Source organism: Ostrinia nubilalis, chromosome 7, assembly GCF_963855985.1.
Source record: "Ostrinia nubilalis chromosome 7, ilOstNubi1.1, whole genome shotgun sequence".
Lineage (NCBI taxonomy): Eukaryota > Metazoa > Arthropoda > Insecta > Lepidoptera > Crambidae > Ostrinia > Ostrinia nubilalis.
Window position 1 is genome coordinate 6762557 of NC_087094.1, and position 18456 is coordinate 6781012.

Consider the following 18456-nt stretch of genomic DNA (forward strand, 5'->3'; position numbering starts at 1 on the left):
ATAAAATAAATGAGATTTCTATCCCCACATATTTTTGAGTAACATTCTTCTATCTATAGACATTAAATTTCACATCTTGAGTATTATAAGACTATAATGCATAGCCTGGAATATAAAAAAATATACAATTTCTAAAAATTTAAGTTATGTGACCTGCTGAAAAAGCAAACTGAAATCTGTTTGATATAAATTCATGGTAAAAAATATTTATACAAAATATACATTATTTACAGATACATTATCATCACAGTTACATTCTCCCAGCGCATTCTTTTATGGAAAAGTAAACCTGCACTCAAATTACCTATTTATTATCATTTTCACCTAAATAATTAAAGTAACAATATATTTCAATATAGAAATAGTTTCTAAGTAGGTATTAATCTTTTTTGCTAAGTACTCAGTTACTTGAGAATACTTGAGATTTAATATAGGACAATGAGCTAATAAAAAATATTACTAGCTACCATAAGAAAAATCCAGTCTCCTCAAAATCATTAGAAGTTGTTGATGATCACTATTAAGTAGTTAGCTACCTTTATGAAATACTTCTTGATATAACACACTGTTTTTTCTTCTATAATAAATTGAATATAGTAACTAATGTAGCTATAAACAACGATAGTGGAAATGCCGTGATTTTAATAGCAGAATTGCACAAGTCTCCATTGCAAAAACACATGTAGACTTTTTTATGATTCCACATAGTGTAGGCACATCTCTCTTCATAGTCGTTTGGTGGCCGCTGCAAGCACATTCTTTGTGTAGCTGCACCATAATCTGTAATACATCACAATCACTTTGTTAAACCTTTTACTTCAAATAGGTGAATAAAATTAAATCTTAAATTATCAAAATATCTTCAATATTAATAATTAAATGATTCAAACTTAAATCAAACAAGCTTGATTCAAATTCGATAATTACAGTTCACAAGAATAAAAGAATGTTATTTCCAAATACTATGCAGAAAAGAGTATTCCTAAGTATTAAGAAGTTTTATAAACAGGTTTATAATTATTAAAAATTATGGCATTAAGAGTTGCATTTCAAATTAATTACAAATAACTTGGAAAAACTGAACTGCCTAAAGTAGAAATCGAACACACAACCTTCCGCTTGCAGAGGTGACTGCTATTCTATCTGAGCTACTTAGACACTGGTTGAACCCATTGTAGGTTCGATTCCCACCACAAGCAGCTAAATTTTTTCAAGTTATTTTTAAATAAGGGAGTACTTATTAAAATATAATATTAAAAAACTATTTACCATCTGTTCGGAATGCTCCCGTGGTGCCTTCAATCAGCTTCCCGCACCAGCCAGAAGGACAAGCCACTACATGGATCCCCATTTCTGCTTCTGGTTCTGTGACATTGAATGGGAATGGATCTCCACATGATCCCAGTTCACCTCGAGACCTGCACCTAAGACATCTTTTTTGCAAACCTGGAAAATAAAATGGCCAGTTACAATGAAGGTTTAATATAAATGTGCAAGAAAAATTTAATGGTAATGATATGGTAGTGATAATTAGTAAACTATTCAATCATTTAATGAAATCATAATTAATAAGTATTACAAAATAACCTGTATTTAGTTCTAATGCTAAGTACATTGGTTAATCTGGGTATTCTGAAGGTATCTGTGTATATGAAACGCATGAATTAACGTTCATAACTATCTTACACCCGAATATAATGTGAGACTATTGTTCATCAAATAACTCTCACTTTACCTTGAAATTATATCCGTGTCACTACATTACATTATAGTCAGGAACTTACCATTTGCTTCTCTCAACACAAATATCCCAAGGAGCAACAAAGTCACAGCACTGTAGTTCATTTTGGCATCAACAAATACAAAATGACAAAGATTTCTTTTGGTAATTAACTTTTAAAAGTTTTCATTTTCTCTAGATAAAGTTATCTTTCTCACCACCACAAACAAAATCGCTACACACACATACAAATACTTTCACCAAGTCTTTTGACAGCAAAAATGACAGCTATGACGACATTTCCTACGACAATGATGTATCAAAAACCGGTTTTTGTCTAAAATATCTTATATCGTTTATCTTTTTTGATGTTGGCAATACACGTCGAGGCCAACTTGATTTGTGCCATTTTCAAGTTTCAAGTGGGAAGAGTTACAAAATGGGACCAAGTGAGATGGGACTTAGGAATGTTAAAATCAAGGATGCTTTACTGAGACTTCGGACTACTTGAGCGAATCTGAAGAATCCGCTGCACTGTTTTGTTTCATTTGCCCACGCTCATGCTAGTTCACGAACACTTAATGGTTAACAATCCGTCATTATTACACATTAATAGTCATATACATGGTGTTAGGTAAATGGGCTTATAATCGGCTTACAAACCCATTTTACCTAGCACCCTGTATACTCAAATTTTAGAAATTAGAACAAAACTGCTAACATTGTCACTCCGTTTTACATTACCGCCAAGAAGTAAAATTTCATCCTTCCAAAGAGTCTATAAAATATAGTCAGTAGGGCTGTTAACTGTTCTTTTTGTACCAACTAATTTTGAAAGTACATTCGACAGACTGGTTGAAAATGTACGTCATATTTTCTTTCGCTAATAAACACTTTAAATGCTATAATGTGCGATACAAATATAAAAAAAAACTATCACGTCCTTTTTTTTTATTAATATTATTATTTGTTTAAAAGTGTTTCACGTTCACAATTATTACCACCATTATGAACCTTTTTTCCATAGTTGAGATTCATCGGATCTGCAAAAGATGTTCTTCGGTGCCAAGCTACACACAAACCAGCGCAGTAGCATGTGAACGTTAATGATAGTATAAATCCCAAATAGATTGAATAGCGAATAAAATCTGCAATTGGAAAAATATTATTAAATAAAAACAACTGCATTCTGATCAAATAATCATCCTTAGCCTAACCATAAAAACACTGTTATGATGACTACATAATTAAATAAAGCCTATTGATAAGGTTCTGGATGAACATTAAAAAATTACACCGTCCAATATTCCGTCATCATCATCACATCAGCCCCCCTAGACAAGTGGCATAATGCGAGTTTTTGTTTCAAAAGGCCTTTTCATTGGAGTTATATTTTATTTATACTACGCTCCGTAAAGGGATTATTTACAAGCGATCAAAAAGCGACACTTTCTAGCCCGCATGTCATTTTTTCTCCAATACGCCTCATTTTATTCAGCGAGCTTATTTTAAATTTTTAAAACCCTATGAATGCTAAGCAAGCTAGAATACCTATGCCTTCCTATTCGCGTCCACCACCATTTTCCCGACAAATGCAACGGGTTCCTCTATCTATAAAAACAGTGACAGAGTACTATGTACCTACTATACATTATTTTATTACATCGTTATTAAAATATAGAGTTATCCATCGTTTGGACGGGAAATAGTTTTTTCATAATGTGAATGGAAGACCTTACCTTGATTCAACATTTTAGCCATTGACACCACTTTAATGGAATATTCTCGAGCTTTGACACTATCTATTTTGCATGTATAATTGCCTTCTTCGTTTTTAGTTGCATGTAAAATATATAGTGTATCAAATAGATCAATAGTGATATGAGGTTCTTCTCTCTTATCAGCCATGTTATTTCTATGGAATAAAATATATTAATAATAGTAAACTTGCTTATAATAAATTAAATAATAACTTGAATGTGTGCATAATGACTTATAGTATCAATAAAATTATTATTTTCAATAATTTGATGATTATTTTCTTTGCCACTTAAACGAACTTGATGGAAACACGGAATTCACATAGAGGAATTAACGACTAATTCCTCTATGGCAATTCAGAATCATTTGATACATTATTTTGAAAATCGAAGTCAATTTGTAAGAGTAAATGGATTTGAGTCTGACGAATACTACACACGATCAGGTATCAGTCAAGGTAGTACTCTTGGACACACACTTAATCTTTATAAATGACCTACCTACATGTACAGGTACAACAATGGTATTAATTCAAAGACTTTTGTGTAAATAAGCAATAATTATTGACGTTGAAATCTGGACATAAATGTATTTAACTCTTATTCTTATTAGTAGGTAGGTATGACATTCTATTATGGACTTGTATGTATTTAATTTTAATGTTATTTATTTGACTATTATTTAATTCATCGTTTTTTTGTTTGACAATTTTACATAATTATTAACATTGATATTATAAATTATCTGTATTGTATAACTTGCTGGCGCGTTGGACTTAATATTGGGTAGTGGGTAAAAACCCATTTCACCCGATTGGGTTAAAACTGGGTGATTTGGGTAAAAACCCGGTTTTTACCCATTATCACCCATTCTGGTGGGTGAAAACAAAAATAGCGTTTTTTTAAAGTGAGAAGTGGTATTTGTTGCTAAGGGGGCGTTCTAGTGTTACGTAATGCAATCTGGGGGGAGAGGAGGTCTTGAAAAACGTTACAATGCGTTACAGTGGCGGAAGGGCGGTCGATTTTAAGTTTTTAAGCAGAAGTACTTTGTAGTTGGTGTTGTTATTTGTAACTTTATACCGTAATGTCATCAAAGAGAGAGTTTGGCATCTTTGGCATCCCCCCCTCCATGTCCTTGCCATGATCACAAATTATTGTGTTCCTACTAAATTTCTTTTAAATCGGTTCAACGATTCTTGAAATAACACCATTTTATAAAACAATTGGTCACATCATCATAACGTGATCAATTTTACGATTTGGCCACGATATAAATGCATATTAGTGTTAAATTTGACTTATTACTTATTAATCAATAAACTTAAATGAGAAAAATTCAATAAAAATAAAGAAAAGATACCAATTGAAATAATTATAAAATTATTTGTTTTCACCCGGTGTAAACACCCACGGGTGGAATGAAACGGGTTTTTATTGGGTTTTTACCCTCATGTGGGTTTTTACCCGGGTGGAAACCCATCTCTAGTGGACTTTCTGTGAGCCTTCAAGCAGAATTACAATAAAAATTATGTCAGACGACGGATTAAGCCATCGTCAGATTTTGTTGAATTACGTAGAATTCTTTGTTAATCAGCGAAGTTCCGAATATGACATACCGGTATGATGTGTTCAATAACTTCATATCTTTGTACCAATCTATTTTACATCCAAATGGACTTTCAGAACAAGATAATGTACAGTGTCCATTCTCAGCAATCCTTAAGTCAAATTTGTGCATTTGCTCAAAATCTTCAGTTATTTTGATAGAATCATTATTTCTATAAAAAAAATTAAAAAATGTCAGCAAGTGGTTTTTCATAAAACGCGTAATGTGCGTTGGTTGAGTTGAATGGGTTAACTTACAGATATAAAATTATTACTATTGTGTCTGTGATAAAAAATACAGTTGCATTAGTCCTATAAATAACGTTAGCTGTTGTTATTTAACTAATAGCTACCTCTACTTCTAATAACTACTAATTAGTTGAGAGTTGACAAAAAGGTTTACCCCCCGTTATTCGATGTTATCAATGAATCAAATGCACCATCATGTAGCATAAAAAATAAAATGATAAACCATAACATTGGATTGAAAATAACCATTACATTAAAATTATTGTTTTTTTACGGTTTTTTCAGATTCCTCTTCCAGAAGAAAAAAAACTTTGTGCCATTTATCTCCGATCGGTAAAATAACGAAATGTCAGTTTGCTCTTCTTGGCGCTATCATCTTCAAATAAAATCAAATTTACCACATCAACATGGCGGATAAATCGGAAAGTAAGTTTGTTTTTGTACATTTTAAACCATAAGAATTAATTTTAGCTTAATAACTTACCAATTTAAAGTTTCTATCAATTTATCTTCATAGCCGTTAATTATTTGATGAAGCTATCCCCCGTCGCTTAGTTTCGAATGCTATGTTGAACGCTGGATTCAAAATTTGAAAAAATTCAAATTTCATTGCGAATTGTCAATGTATTTTATCGAAATTTAAAAATTATCCGGACTGATTTTACTCCAACATAGTTTTGATTGCCCAAGTTAACCACTTAGTTTTCAGCCTTCGGGTCCCTAAATAAATACTGATTTGGGACTCGAGACATTTACAAAGTGAGAGATCGTTTTCGCAGTGCATTTCTGTTAACCACAACTTTGTTTCTTTTTAGGAGACCAAGATGGGGAAAATAATTCGGTGCGATCCAGTGTCAGGGTTAAAGATGAACCAATGGACTTCGAATTGCCTGAGGAAGCTGAAGAACCACCAGCCTTTGGCCCAGCTGCGCTCGGCCTTCATAGAGTGGGTACGAAATTACCCCCAAAACCAGCTCCAAGTGAGCCTGTACAGAAGTTAAATGCAAGAGGTATGCCTGCTAGAATCAGGAAAAAGAACAAATTCATATTTGTTGATGATTTTGTGAATACTTCTCCTCCAAGACAGTCTCCCAAAAGAACACCAAAAATTCTATCTAAAACTCCAAGTAAAACTTCTAGTGCTAAGAAACAGAAGTCTCCAAGTAAAGTACAGAGAAACCATGATAAAGCTGAAAGTATAGCTACTCAGTCACCTGATCGCAAGTCTGGTCAACGAATTGGTATGAGACTAAGAAATTTGCTCAAATTACCTAAAGCACACAAGTGGGTATGTTTTGAATATTTCTACAGTAATATTGACAAGGCACTGTTTGATGGAGAGAATGATTTTATGATATGTCTCAAAGAGTCATTTCCACAACTAGCGAATCGTAAGTTAACTCAAGTACAATGGGCCAAGATTAGAAGAATGATGGGTAAGCCCCGAAGATGTTCTCAAGCATTTTTTGCTGAAGAAAGGAAGGAATTGGAAAGGAAGAGAAAGTTGATTAGATTTATTCAACAAAGAAAAAATGCAGATTTATGTATCAAAGATCTGCCAAATGAGATACCGATGCAGTTAGTAGTGGGCACAAAAGTGACAGCCAGACTTCGTAAGCCACAGGATGGTTTATTCACTGGTTGTATAGATGCTGTTGATACATCCAACAATACATACAGAATATCATTTGAAAGGCCAAAATTAGGTACACACTCAGTGCCAGATTTTGAGGTGTTGTCGAATGATCCACCCGATACAATATGTCTTTCTAGTATCACCCAAAAGTTCAGACCTCGGTACGTCATGCAAGGAATTTATAATTTACATCAGCCCACTACACCCAATAATAACAACACACAAGGAGATCCTTTAATTGGCTGCTCGGACTTAAAGAAAACTGTTGAGCCAACAATCACCAGCTATCCTTTGGCTTTTATGGAGTTAATAGTGAAACTTACAAAAATCCTCCATGCAAAAAGAAATAAAATAAACAAACTAAAAGAATATAACAGTGAAGCTGAAAAACGTAAATGTTTTGGACAAAAAATGCCTGAAGATTTTGAAAGAAAATATGCTGCCATAGTTATTGACTTAGAAAGAATGAACATGGACTTACAGGAGTATATTAATGAAATACAAATTTACTGTCAGCAGATTGCTCCAGGGCCTAGCTTGGCAGCAATGCTAGCACCATCACATTTAAGAGAAACATGTCGCGAAGAGGCATCTTACTTAGTTGAGAAAAATAATAATGGATCAGTCAAGGATGAAAATTTAATAGACATTATTACTGATTTGACAGCATTGATGTTACAAGTTAAAAGTTTATCTGATTCTGATCAGAATGCCTACGAATTGAGTGTACTTCAAGGAACAATGGATCAAATTAAACTCAAATTAAAACCACACCATCAAAAAGTATTCCAAAATAATATTGAAATTCATATGCATAGAATACAAATGGGTCTGGGGCAAACTTCATCAAGTAGTGGCACATAAAATGAATGTATTAATTATTATGTACCAAATATTCAAATTTTAGCTTTGTTGATAATGAATTTGTACATTTCAAATCTGAATTATGGCAGTATCATTTTAAACTTTGAGCAAGTGTAAACTTCTGAAAAATTAAAAGTATTTTCAGTCTTTAAAAATCCCAACTAATATTATAAATGCGAAAGTAACTCTGTCTGTCTGTCTGTTACGCTTTCCCGCTTAAACCTCGCAACCGATTTTGATGAAATTTGGCATAGAGATAGTTTGAGTCCCGGGAAAGAACATAGGATAGTTTTTATCCCGGTTTTTGAAACAGGGACGCGCGCGATAAAGTTTTTCTGTGACAGACAAAATTCCACGCGGGCGAAGCCGCGGGCGGAAAGCTAGTTATAAATAAGTCTGTATCTATTGTATGATTATTGTAAGAAGCAATTTTATTACCTAATAAAATAAAATATTTACATAATATTTTTATTTCATTTCATTTTTCTTCCTATTTGTGTAACATGAATCTTGTGCTAAAAAAAGAATCAATAAAAAAGTATGAAATTATGTAGGTACACCGAGGTACACAAACAAAAGTAATATAATATTTTGAGCATTAGAAAGCAAGTGAGTAGGTTGATTGTTGTGCTATGGTTGTTTGCGCTGGCGATATGACGTCACTCGAAGGGAAGCGTCTATAACTTTATCAAACTAGGTGGTATTTTAAATATTTTTTATTTATAATAATTATTGATAAAAATTGTGTTTTTGCCTAAAATAAGACATATCGCAGTTGGAGATTGGAGAGTCCGCGCATTCCACGGACCGGCAAACTTAGCGCGAACGGGTAGTACGTTACGTTGCGGATAGTGAGGGGACGCGCATTCCACGGACCGGCAAACTTAGCGCGAACGGGTAGTACGTTACGTTGCGGATAGTTCGAGTGCGTTGCATGCCTTTATTCCCATCCACAGGGGCTTACTTATACGCATTTCGTATTGTAGGTACATTATCAATGGAAATTGATATGTTAGGCTGGTTTTAGTGTCACGCGGATCGTCCGGTGCGGACCCGCTCCGCACGGCCAATCTGTATGAACTTCTAGGGAGCGTTTTAGAGTAATGCGGTCCGCAAGAACCGCTCGCTCCCTAGTAGTTCATACAAATGGGCTGTGCGTAGCGATCCGCACTGACACACGGTGGTCCCGATTTAATAAAACATGGACATTGATGCTAGAAGCACGAAATTTTTTTTGATGATTACTGCTATGATAACTAATAAGGCAAAAAAATATTACAATCCTACGACGTCTATTTCGTAGTAAAAAAAAATATATAGATATTTTTTGTATGGAAGAAATTACGTTTCTGTAAATTTTTCGAAATTCTTAAACGATGTCAAGATGCCGATCACACATGTTATAAAACAAGTGATTCTGAGTATTTCATGCGAAGATACTTGTCACTTATCTCTGCGTACTTTTGAGTTATCGAGGGTTGAAAAATCGATTTTTTTATATTAAATATTTCCACGAAAAATTGCCAAAATTACAATATGGTGTATAAGGGACACCTTTGATGACACATAACAACGACTCGCACTCGCGCGCGCTCTTATGCATCAGCTTTTAATAAAATAAAATAAAAAATTAAGGGAAATACTTAATACAACGTTGAATGTATAGGTCCGCTGGCCGTCAAAAAGTAGCTTATACGAGAGGTTGCCCAATTTACAATATGTCCATCATTGATAACTCACACAAATATCATCTCTCTCTGAAGGATAACAAGTTTTTTTTGTTTCCAGAAGCTTTTGATAGGATGGAAGCTCATAAATACTCTCTGAAGTGAGAATGAATCTCAAATTGCGATATTGCCATTTTGACAAATTACATGATGTAACTAGCGCTAACGTTTATCCTCAGGTAGACACAGTTTTAAGTTAAAAGATTGTCTACTATTTCACACTGTTCTTCGTTTTGGAACAGTTCTTTGATTATAGGTAGTCGCTAATTTGGTTTTGTTAGACTCTTTCAGTTTAGCACATAAAGCGTTAACTAATTCCTCCTCAGAATGATCTAAAAGTGTTAGAGAGCGCCTCTTCTTCTGCAGAAGAAGAATTTTGCATAAATCTTCAAAAGGTTTTTTATTTATACCAGAAGTCGATGGTTGCACATCTACTTCCGCAGTCTCATCAACTGGAGCGTCTTCCTCGGTGTTAACGTTGTCTATGCGTTGTGATAACTCGGTAAAAAACATTTTTTAATTCTATATTTTTACATTTCGGCCAGACCAATTCAGACTAAAATGACGAACGTATTGGCATTGAATTGTCTTCCGAAGATTTGAGTAATTATCAAATTATTAAGTCGTAATTTTACAAGAAATATATCAAAGAAGATATGGTCTGCTTCCAGCAGAGCCCAAAAGACATTTTTGCACCAGAATTCGCATGGGCTAGACTCTGAAATTGTCTGGCCGAATTGTAAAAATATAGAATTAAAAAATGTTTTTTACCGAGTTATCACAACGCATAGACAACGTTAATACTGAGGAAGACGCTCCAGTTGATGAGACTGCGGAAGTAGATGTGCAACCATCGACTTTTAGTATAAATAAAAAACCTTTTGAAGATTTATGCAAAATTCTTCTTCTGCAGAAGAAGAGGCGCTCTCTAACACTTTTAGATCATTCTGAGGAGGAATTAGTTTAGGATTTATGTGCTAAACTGAAAGAGTCTAACAAAACCAAATTAGCGACTACCTATAATCAAAGAACTGTTCCAAAACGAAGAACAGTGTGAAATAGTAGACAATCTTTTAACTTAAAACTGTGTTTACCTGAAGATAAACGTTAGCGCTAGTTACATCATGTAATTTGTCAAAATGGCAATATCGCAATTTGAGATTCATTCTCGCTTCAGAGAGTATTTATGGGCTTCCATTCTATCAAGAGCTTCTGGAACCAAAAAAAACTTGTTATCCTTCAGAGAGAGACGATATTTGTGTGAGTTATCAATGATGGACATATTGTAAATTGGGCAACCTCTCGTATAAGCTACTTTTTACGGCCAGCGGACCTATACATACAACGTTGTATTAAGTATTTCCCTTAATTATTTTTTTTATTTTAGTAAAAGTTGATGCATACGAGCGCGCGCGAGTGCGAGTCGTTGTTATGTGTCATCAAAGGTGTCCCTTATACACCATATTGTAATTCTGGCAATTTTTCGTGGAAATATTTAATATAAAAAAATCGATTTTTCAACCCTCGATAACTCAAAAGTACGCAGAGATAAGTGACAAGTATCTTCGCATGAAATACACAGAATCACTTGTTTTATAACATGTGTGATCGGCATCTTGACATCGTTAAAGAATTTCGAAAAATTGACAGAAACGTAATTTCTTCCATACAAAAAATATGTATATATTTTTTTTTACTACGAAATAGACGTCGTAGGATTGTAATATTTTTTTGCCTTATTAGTTATCATAGCAGTAACCATCAAAAAAATTTTCGTGCCTCTAGCATCAATGTCCATGTTTTATTAAATCGGGACCACTGTGTGACAGTCCGCGTGACACTAAAACCAGCCTTATAGGTATGACCACGAGGAAACTGCCTTCATAAAAAGTATAAGTACTGACCGCCTGATATGGTGATTCGTTTCCGTGTTAATAAGTGTGCTTCGTCCTTTATCCTGTGGTTCATCGCCCATAGACAGGCAACGAATCGCTCCACACGAGCGAAGTAACTTTGTACAAAAAAACAACTCCAGACCCTGTAACTCTTTAGTGAACGTGACATCTTTATACTCTTACAAAGGGACCGAATACTTACTTTAATCCATGTAACATTTTAATGCATTTGCACGGTGGCGGACTAACAGAGGGGCGGCCCGCCCCATGCCTCTACCGTTCTCCTGATCAAATCCTAAACAAGACTTCAAAAATATGCTTAGTAGTTAGTAACTACCTACATAATTAATTTAATCAAAACTAATGTTCTTTTAACTTTGCTTAGGTACTGAAACGCGACCAATACGTCTCATGCGCGTGTATGTACAGGGTGTTAGGTAAATGGGTATATGCATATAAATGGTATGGTATGGTGAAGTCAGAAATTTGATAACGTCATTTTTATTTTTTAAATGTTCATACAAAATAAAATTTATAAAATCAGATTTGTATGAAAATTAAAATAATTAAAATTATGATATCAATTTTCTGACTTCACCATACCATTTATATGCATATGTTAACAATAACATGGGCTAGTGTCGGCTCATATACCCATTTACCTAACACCCTGTAGATTTAAATTAAAGCATACCGCCCTCCCCCGCGCTGCTTCACGTGATGATCCCCGTGAAAAAATAAATAACCCTAGATACGCTTATGAGGATAGGATACTAGGATGAGCTGCAGTAAAGTAGACGACTAGATACACAGATATGGATAGATGCAGCATGTGTCAAAAATTGTATGAAGCCGAGCGTGCCACTTTTTAAACGTCATTAGTGTCATTTTAGCGAATTTTAGTGATTGCCGCAACGTAAAAGTAATCGTATCATCGTACTGCATTTGCAAAGTCATCGAATGATATCGTGTGACTCGATTCGAAAATTAATTAATTCCGATAAAACTGATAATTTGTTAAATACAAAACCAAAAACATCTTTATTTACCTTTTTAAAATAAATTGATTCTTACAAATCGTCAAATCTCGTTATTTTTTTTACCCTACCAGCGTTTCAAGACATAAATTTGTCAAGTGCATGAATACATGCATCAGTGTGTGTCTTATTGTTATGAGTAAGTACGGTTCCTTGGGATCGGTATGAGTGCACCACATACAGGGACCATGGTTTTAACTCTTAAGAGTACATCGCAGGATATGTATTAAAAACAATGCTACTTTATACTTCTTCTACTGCTACTTTATTCTAATTAATTATTTGTTACTTGTGCTGTTAATTATAATTCTCAATCCGTAAATAATTTCTTCTTTCTACCATGTTCGTACTACTGTCCTCGTAAAATCATCGTAACCGATTGTTGTAATCGGATTACATGAACATCACTCGACCATGTATGTCCATTTGGACATATCGGAATGGCACGCTTTGACGATCAACTTGCTGTATCTACTCTAATCCATATCTGTGACTAGATAGTAGCTTCATTAATCTATGGATAGCAGGGTGTGGAAACTTCCATACAACGGTCATCGAAGTGAAACTTGCTTCCAAACAGCGACATCGCACTATGGATCGAAATTGCGATTTATTGACATAGCGATTTTTTTCACAATTTCTATTTGAAAAAATTACCTATCGATAGGTTACGTTATTCTGATGAATAAATGCTGCACAAGTTTTTCTCTAAAACCAATAGTTTGGCTGGAAAAAAATATTTTCCATTTTCGTTGTATGGAATGAAACATAAAGTGGTCGATTTCGACTAAGCCTTGACAGATCTTGCTTTGAAACTACTTGAGCCTTGTTCTATGGCTTGTTGACTATAATCCTACGCTATCAGCGCGCGCCCAAAGTTGCCCGTTCACAAGTTATGAGGTTTTGAAAATTGAAAAAAAAAGTAAGTAAAAGTGACTTTTTTTTGGAATATCTTTAAAGATTTAACAAAAATATAAAGATTCTTTACGGTAATAATGTAAATTAACTTTAAATTACTGCTAAAAACACATTTTAATAAAATTAAAAGGAATAAAATCAGCGATTTTTATTTCACAATTTCTGTTTAAAAAAAATACCTATCGATAAATGTTATTCTGATGAATAAATATTATTAAACGTTTTTCTCTAAAACCAATAGTTTGGCTGGAAAAACATATTTTCCATTTTCGTTGTATGGAAAGAAACATAAAGTGGTCGATTTAGACTAAGCCTTGACAGATTTTGCTTTGAAACTACTTGAGCCTTGATCTATGGCTTGTTGAGTATGATCCTACACTAACAGCGCGCGCCCAAAGTTGCCCGTTCAGAAGTTATGAGGTTCCGAAAAATGAAAATTAAAGTAAGTAAAATTGACTTTTCTTTAGATAAGACGACAAGAGAAAGGTTAATTACATTACTAAAGTATAGAATTTTTATGTTTTAGTTGAATCTTTAAAGATATACCCAAAAAAAGATACTTTTACTTACTTTAATTTTCATTTTTCGGAACCTCATAACTTCTGAATGGGCAACTTTGGGCGCGCGCTGTTGGTGTAGGATTATAGTCAACAAGCCATAGATCAAGGCTCAAGTAGTTTCAAAGAAAAATCTGTCAAGGCTTAGTCGAAATCGGCCACTTTATGTTTCATTCCATACAACGAAAATGAAAAATATTTTTTTCCAGCCAAACTATTGGTTTTAGAGAAAAACGTTCAATAATATTTATTCACCAGAATAATATACCCTATCGATAGGTATTTTTTTCAAACAGAAATTGTGAAAAAAAAATCGCTGATTTTATTCCTTTTAATTTTATTAAAATGCGTTTTTAGCAGTAATTTAAGGTTAATTTACATTATTAACGTATAGAATATTTATATTTTCGTTAAATCTTTAAAGATATTCCGAAAAAAAGTCACTTTTACTTACTTTTTTTTATTTTTTCAGAACCTCATAACTTATGAACGGGCAATTTTGGGCGCGCGCTGATAGCGTAGGATTATAGTCAACAAGCCATAGAACAAGGCTCAAGTAGTTTCAAAGCAAGATCTGTCAAGGCTTAGTCGTAATCGACCACTTTATGTTTCATTCCATACAACAAAAATTTAAAATATTTTTTTCCAGCCAAGCTATTGGTTTTAGAGAAAAACTTGTGCAGCTTTTATTCATCAGAATAACGTAACCTATCGATAGGTATTTTTTTCAAGTAGAAATTGTGAAAAAAATCGCTATGTCCATAAATCGCAATTTCGATCCATAGTGCATCGGTGAATAAATTCAAATACTTTTTAACTACCCTAAAACGCTCTAGATGTCGCTGCTCCTGTTTCCTTCATATTTTCATTTTTTTTCTTAATTAAAATATATTTGAGAATATTGTTAATTACAATGTGAAAACTTTTTTTAAATGAAATTAATTTGTTTTAATTTAAAACTGAACATTGACATTTTTGTTATAATTTACATAATAGAGTAGTAGAAATTACTATTTAACATATGGCAACATTGTTTTTCCTCCAAAATGGCCGGTGTTGTTTTTGTTATGTTAAATGCATTCTTGTTTTCTTAGCCATCATTTAAGTTTTCTGTGGCCCTATTAAAGTATTGAAGAGTCGTCGAGTCAAATTCAAGTTCATTCCTTCGTACCTGCTGCTGTTCTGGTTCATCGGAGTTTTGTTCGTTCCTTCGTGAATCGCGAAGAATCTTTCTGTTATGTTCACAAGTGATCTGAGTTTTCTCAATATGCAAATGCTTTTTTAGTGTTGTTGAAAACTTTGCGAAAAGACGCTTTTGGTGTATAATATTATGTGTGTTCATAAATAAAGTAAAATTATTAAATTCAAAAGTTTTTGTTTACTTATTTGCATTTCCATGTGCAATGTAGAATTTTTCCAAATCCATTGTTTTGAAAATAATACAATACGTACACCATAAAGATAAATATTTTCAAAATAATGGATTTGAAAAAATTCTACATTGTACATCATAAAAACAATAATTCTTTGAAGGTTATGAGGGCCTATGTGTGCGTGAACTGTGTGTATGTGTGCGTGGACTTTATGTATGTATGTGTGCGTGTACTATGTATGTATGTGAGCGTTACGTACGTAGGTTAAGTACAAGGAATTTAACACCAGGCTGTCAATTAGTAGGCTCAAAAATTTGACAGAGAGGGTTCTCTATTTCCTATGTATTACTTTTCTCTATGATGGATAGTAGATAATTTAAATTGTTGTAGGTACTACTAATTTACTCTCAAATTGTGCAGGTGTAAAAATAAAAAAAGCTGGAATGATGAAAGAAAAAAAGCAATATTGTTTATTATTATTACTGTAATAATTATTAATGGTTTTTATTTTAATTTTAAAATTCAAGCGAGCCTATAATTATGTAGGTACTCCTTGGGTCATTTTCCCCAAAAATTAAAGAAACAATGTGGCTAATATTTTCAGATTACTTTACATAAAACTAGTCATAAAAAATTGATACATGGAATTGTAAAATATTATGTTTTCAGTTTAACTGCTATCTACAAAGTTACTTAAGTTAGTCTAATCATCTAGTACAATTTATGATTTGTATTTATCCAACGTTTCCAGTAGTTCATCAGCTTCCTCAGTAGTTTTGACTCGGATCAAGATAGGAGTTGGTGGTGGTTTTGCATCAGGAGTGGGAATACACACCAACATAACATTATTTTTGCCCATACGTTGAGTTGGTATAGCAGAAGATAAAATCAAATTAACCAAAACATTTCCCAAATTAGTATTTGCTCTAACAAGCAACTGATGTTTACTACTGTCTTCTACTTTCTTTATGTAAAGAGTTCCCACACCTTTGTCGACGAAGTTTCCATCTTTCTTAACAAATATCTTGCACTTCTTATCAAAGACACTATTTTCTTCAACAACTGGAGTGAATTCGACTTTTGGTGGCTCATCTTCATCTTCTTTGGTGTTTTCTGTTGTTTCTGAGGCGGGTTTTTGGACATTGGAATTAAAACTAAATGGTTTTCCAATTCCGAATGAAAAGGGTGCTGTAGGTCCATTAGAATTTGCTGTGGATGTTGCAGAAAATGGACTTGTTGCTGAACTTATTCCTGTAGTAGAAGAAAATGGACTGGTTGCAGTAGTAGTAGAAGTTTGTGTTGTGCTAATGCCAAATGAAAACCCTGCACTGGTGGTAGTTGTGCTTGTGGAATTATTAATTCCAAATGAAAATGTTGTTTTTGGTGTCTCTCCAAGTGCAGACCCATTAGTTGTCAAACCAAATGTTACTGGTTTTGAATTTGGTGACGAATCTGTTTTAGAAAATGGTGAAGAATTCAAGTTGTTAGCTGCAAAAGGTATGCTTTGTTTAGTTGTGCTTGATTCGCTGCCACTAGACTTTACTTCAGACATGGAGCCAGTGCCTTTACTTGATTTATCGTCTTTGTCAGTGCCATGATATTCATCTTGCATTTCTTTCAGATACTTTTCATAATCACGAAATATAGGAGTCAATATACAGAGTGGAGTTTCTTCTACATGTTTTTTGATCCAGTCAGAAACAGATTCATTTAGGCCCTTCAATTTAGTATAGTATGCTATCTTTTTATCATCATCTGGAGTCTCTGTCTTTTCTGCACTTTCATTTGCCTTTGATTCTGTTGCAGATGTTGCTAACACCCCAAAATTACTCTGCACTGTTGTAGAACTTGAGACAGACTGAATTTTGAATGGTGTGCTGCTATTAGTGTTAGAGAACAATGATTTGTTCACATTTGCACCCCCATTGGGTGCTCCAAATATTGTCGATGTTACTTGAGATCCAGATGGATTAGAAATAGCAGTTGTAATTTTGCTGGAATTGGTACTGCTTGGTTCATTGGAACTTGACACAGGTTGAGTTTTGTAAGGGGAATCACCAACAGTGGAATCAGCTTTAGAGGCAGTAAATATAGATGTTGCAGCTTGAGTATTTGTTGAGCTTCCGAATAATGGTGAAGATTGTGAAGTAGCCACACCAAATGTTGATTTGGTTGGAGTTGATGAAACTTGTGACCCAAAAATGCCTGATCCTGTGGTACTTGATAGAGGCTTATTTGAAAATAAGCTTGATGTCACAGCTGTGTCACTTTTACTTACAGGAGAGCTGCTAGCTTTATTTCCATTTGTCAGGTTTGCTAAGAAATCAAATGAAGATGGCTGTGATTTATTGAATCCTCCAAATCCACTGAAGACTCCTTTCTTACTCTGAAATTAACAAAATTAAGAAATTAGATTATGATTGGCGATCCAAAATCCTAATGTTATGTACAAGCATTTAATTAACAGGCGGTAGGTATAACATTTCTACCTATTGTTCTCAAAGAAGATTATAGATATCTATTTGTTAGTTTACTATACTAAAAGAGCACAAATACTATCTGATTAGCAGAAACTCACCTCGTCGTTACCGCCGATCGGTGCACGCCTTTTAGCGGTTCTGATTACACGTTTTTCGAGAACGTCCTTGGATGCAGTTTTAAATGAGCCCATTTCTTCATGTTCCGACGGGTCTTCCTGATCCCAGTTTTCATGATTTAGTTCGGTGGTCGCAGCTCTTTTTGCAGACATATTTGGAGATTAATATTTATTAAAAGTTACTAGTAAAATCACTCCCTAAACACTGTATCCGGACTTTTATTGTTCAGCAGGTGTTCATTAGAAACAGTTATGAATATATCCCATTAAATTATACAGAAAATGATTAAAACGACATACAATCTAGAATAAAATCACAAATTGTAGAAATTAGGCAATTTTTTCGCGAAACATGCATGCACGCATTCGCTACAAATGCGAACCAGCGACAAGAGATGTCATTTTATTCAATAAAATGTCAAAATATAGTTTTAAATCATTTTTTTTAATCATTAAGTACCGACATGGCACATTGGTTCTAAGCCATTTATCAGCTTTTACTTTAAAATTTTTGGGGGA

The 18456-nt window shown here is 33.8% G+C and overlaps 3 protein-coding genes and 1 long non-coding RNA gene across 4 annotated transcripts in view; 1 reads left to right on the top strand and 3 right to left on the bottom strand.

Annotated features, from left to right (window-relative positions):
* The window catches only part of LOC135073169 (protein lin-9 homolog), an 89101-nt gene extending 81108 nt beyond the window's left edge, over nt 1-7993 (top strand). The window contains exons 2-3 of the mRNA XM_063967230.1: nt 5620-5760; nt 6150-7993. Coding sequence (XP_063823300.1) covers nt 5742-5760; nt 6150-7834 — 1704 coding nt within the window. The 5' untranslated portion in view covers nt 5620-5741 and the 3' untranslated portion in view covers nt 7835-7993. The remainder of the gene's footprint in view (nt 1-5619; nt 5761-6149) is intronic.
* Nucleotides 422-1996, bottom strand: LOC135073179 (uncharacterized). The gene is made up of 3 exons (XM_063967253.1): nt 1785-1996; nt 1270-1446; nt 422-780 (listed from the first exon to the last, which is right to left on the bottom strand). Exons 1-3 carry the CDS (start codon nt 1843-1845, stop codon nt 578-580), a joined length of 441 nt encoding a protein of 146 aa, XP_063823323.1. The 5' UTR covers nt 1846-1996; the 3' UTR covers nt 422-577.
* LOC135073181 (uncharacterized) lies at nt 2467-6139 on the bottom strand. Its single transcript, XR_010257589.1, has 3 exons — nt 5819-6139; nt 3460-3635; nt 2467-2868 (listed from the first exon to the last, which is right to left on the bottom strand). It is a non-coding gene; the product is annotated as an uncharacterized LOC135073181 (long non-coding RNA).
* Nucleotides 7994-15785: 7792 nt separating the features above from the next.
* Nucleotides 15786-18333, bottom strand: LOC135073151 (nuclear pore complex protein Nup50). The gene is made up of 2 exons (XM_063967198.1): nt 17920-18333; nt 15786-17727 (listed from the first exon to the last, which is right to left on the bottom strand). The coding sequence occupies exons 1-2, from the start codon at nt 18088-18090 to the stop codon at nt 16063-16065; spliced, it is 1836 nt and encodes a 611-aa protein (XP_063823268.1). The 5' UTR covers nt 18091-18333; the 3' UTR covers nt 15786-16062.
* Nucleotides 18334-18456: the final 123 nt, after the last annotated feature.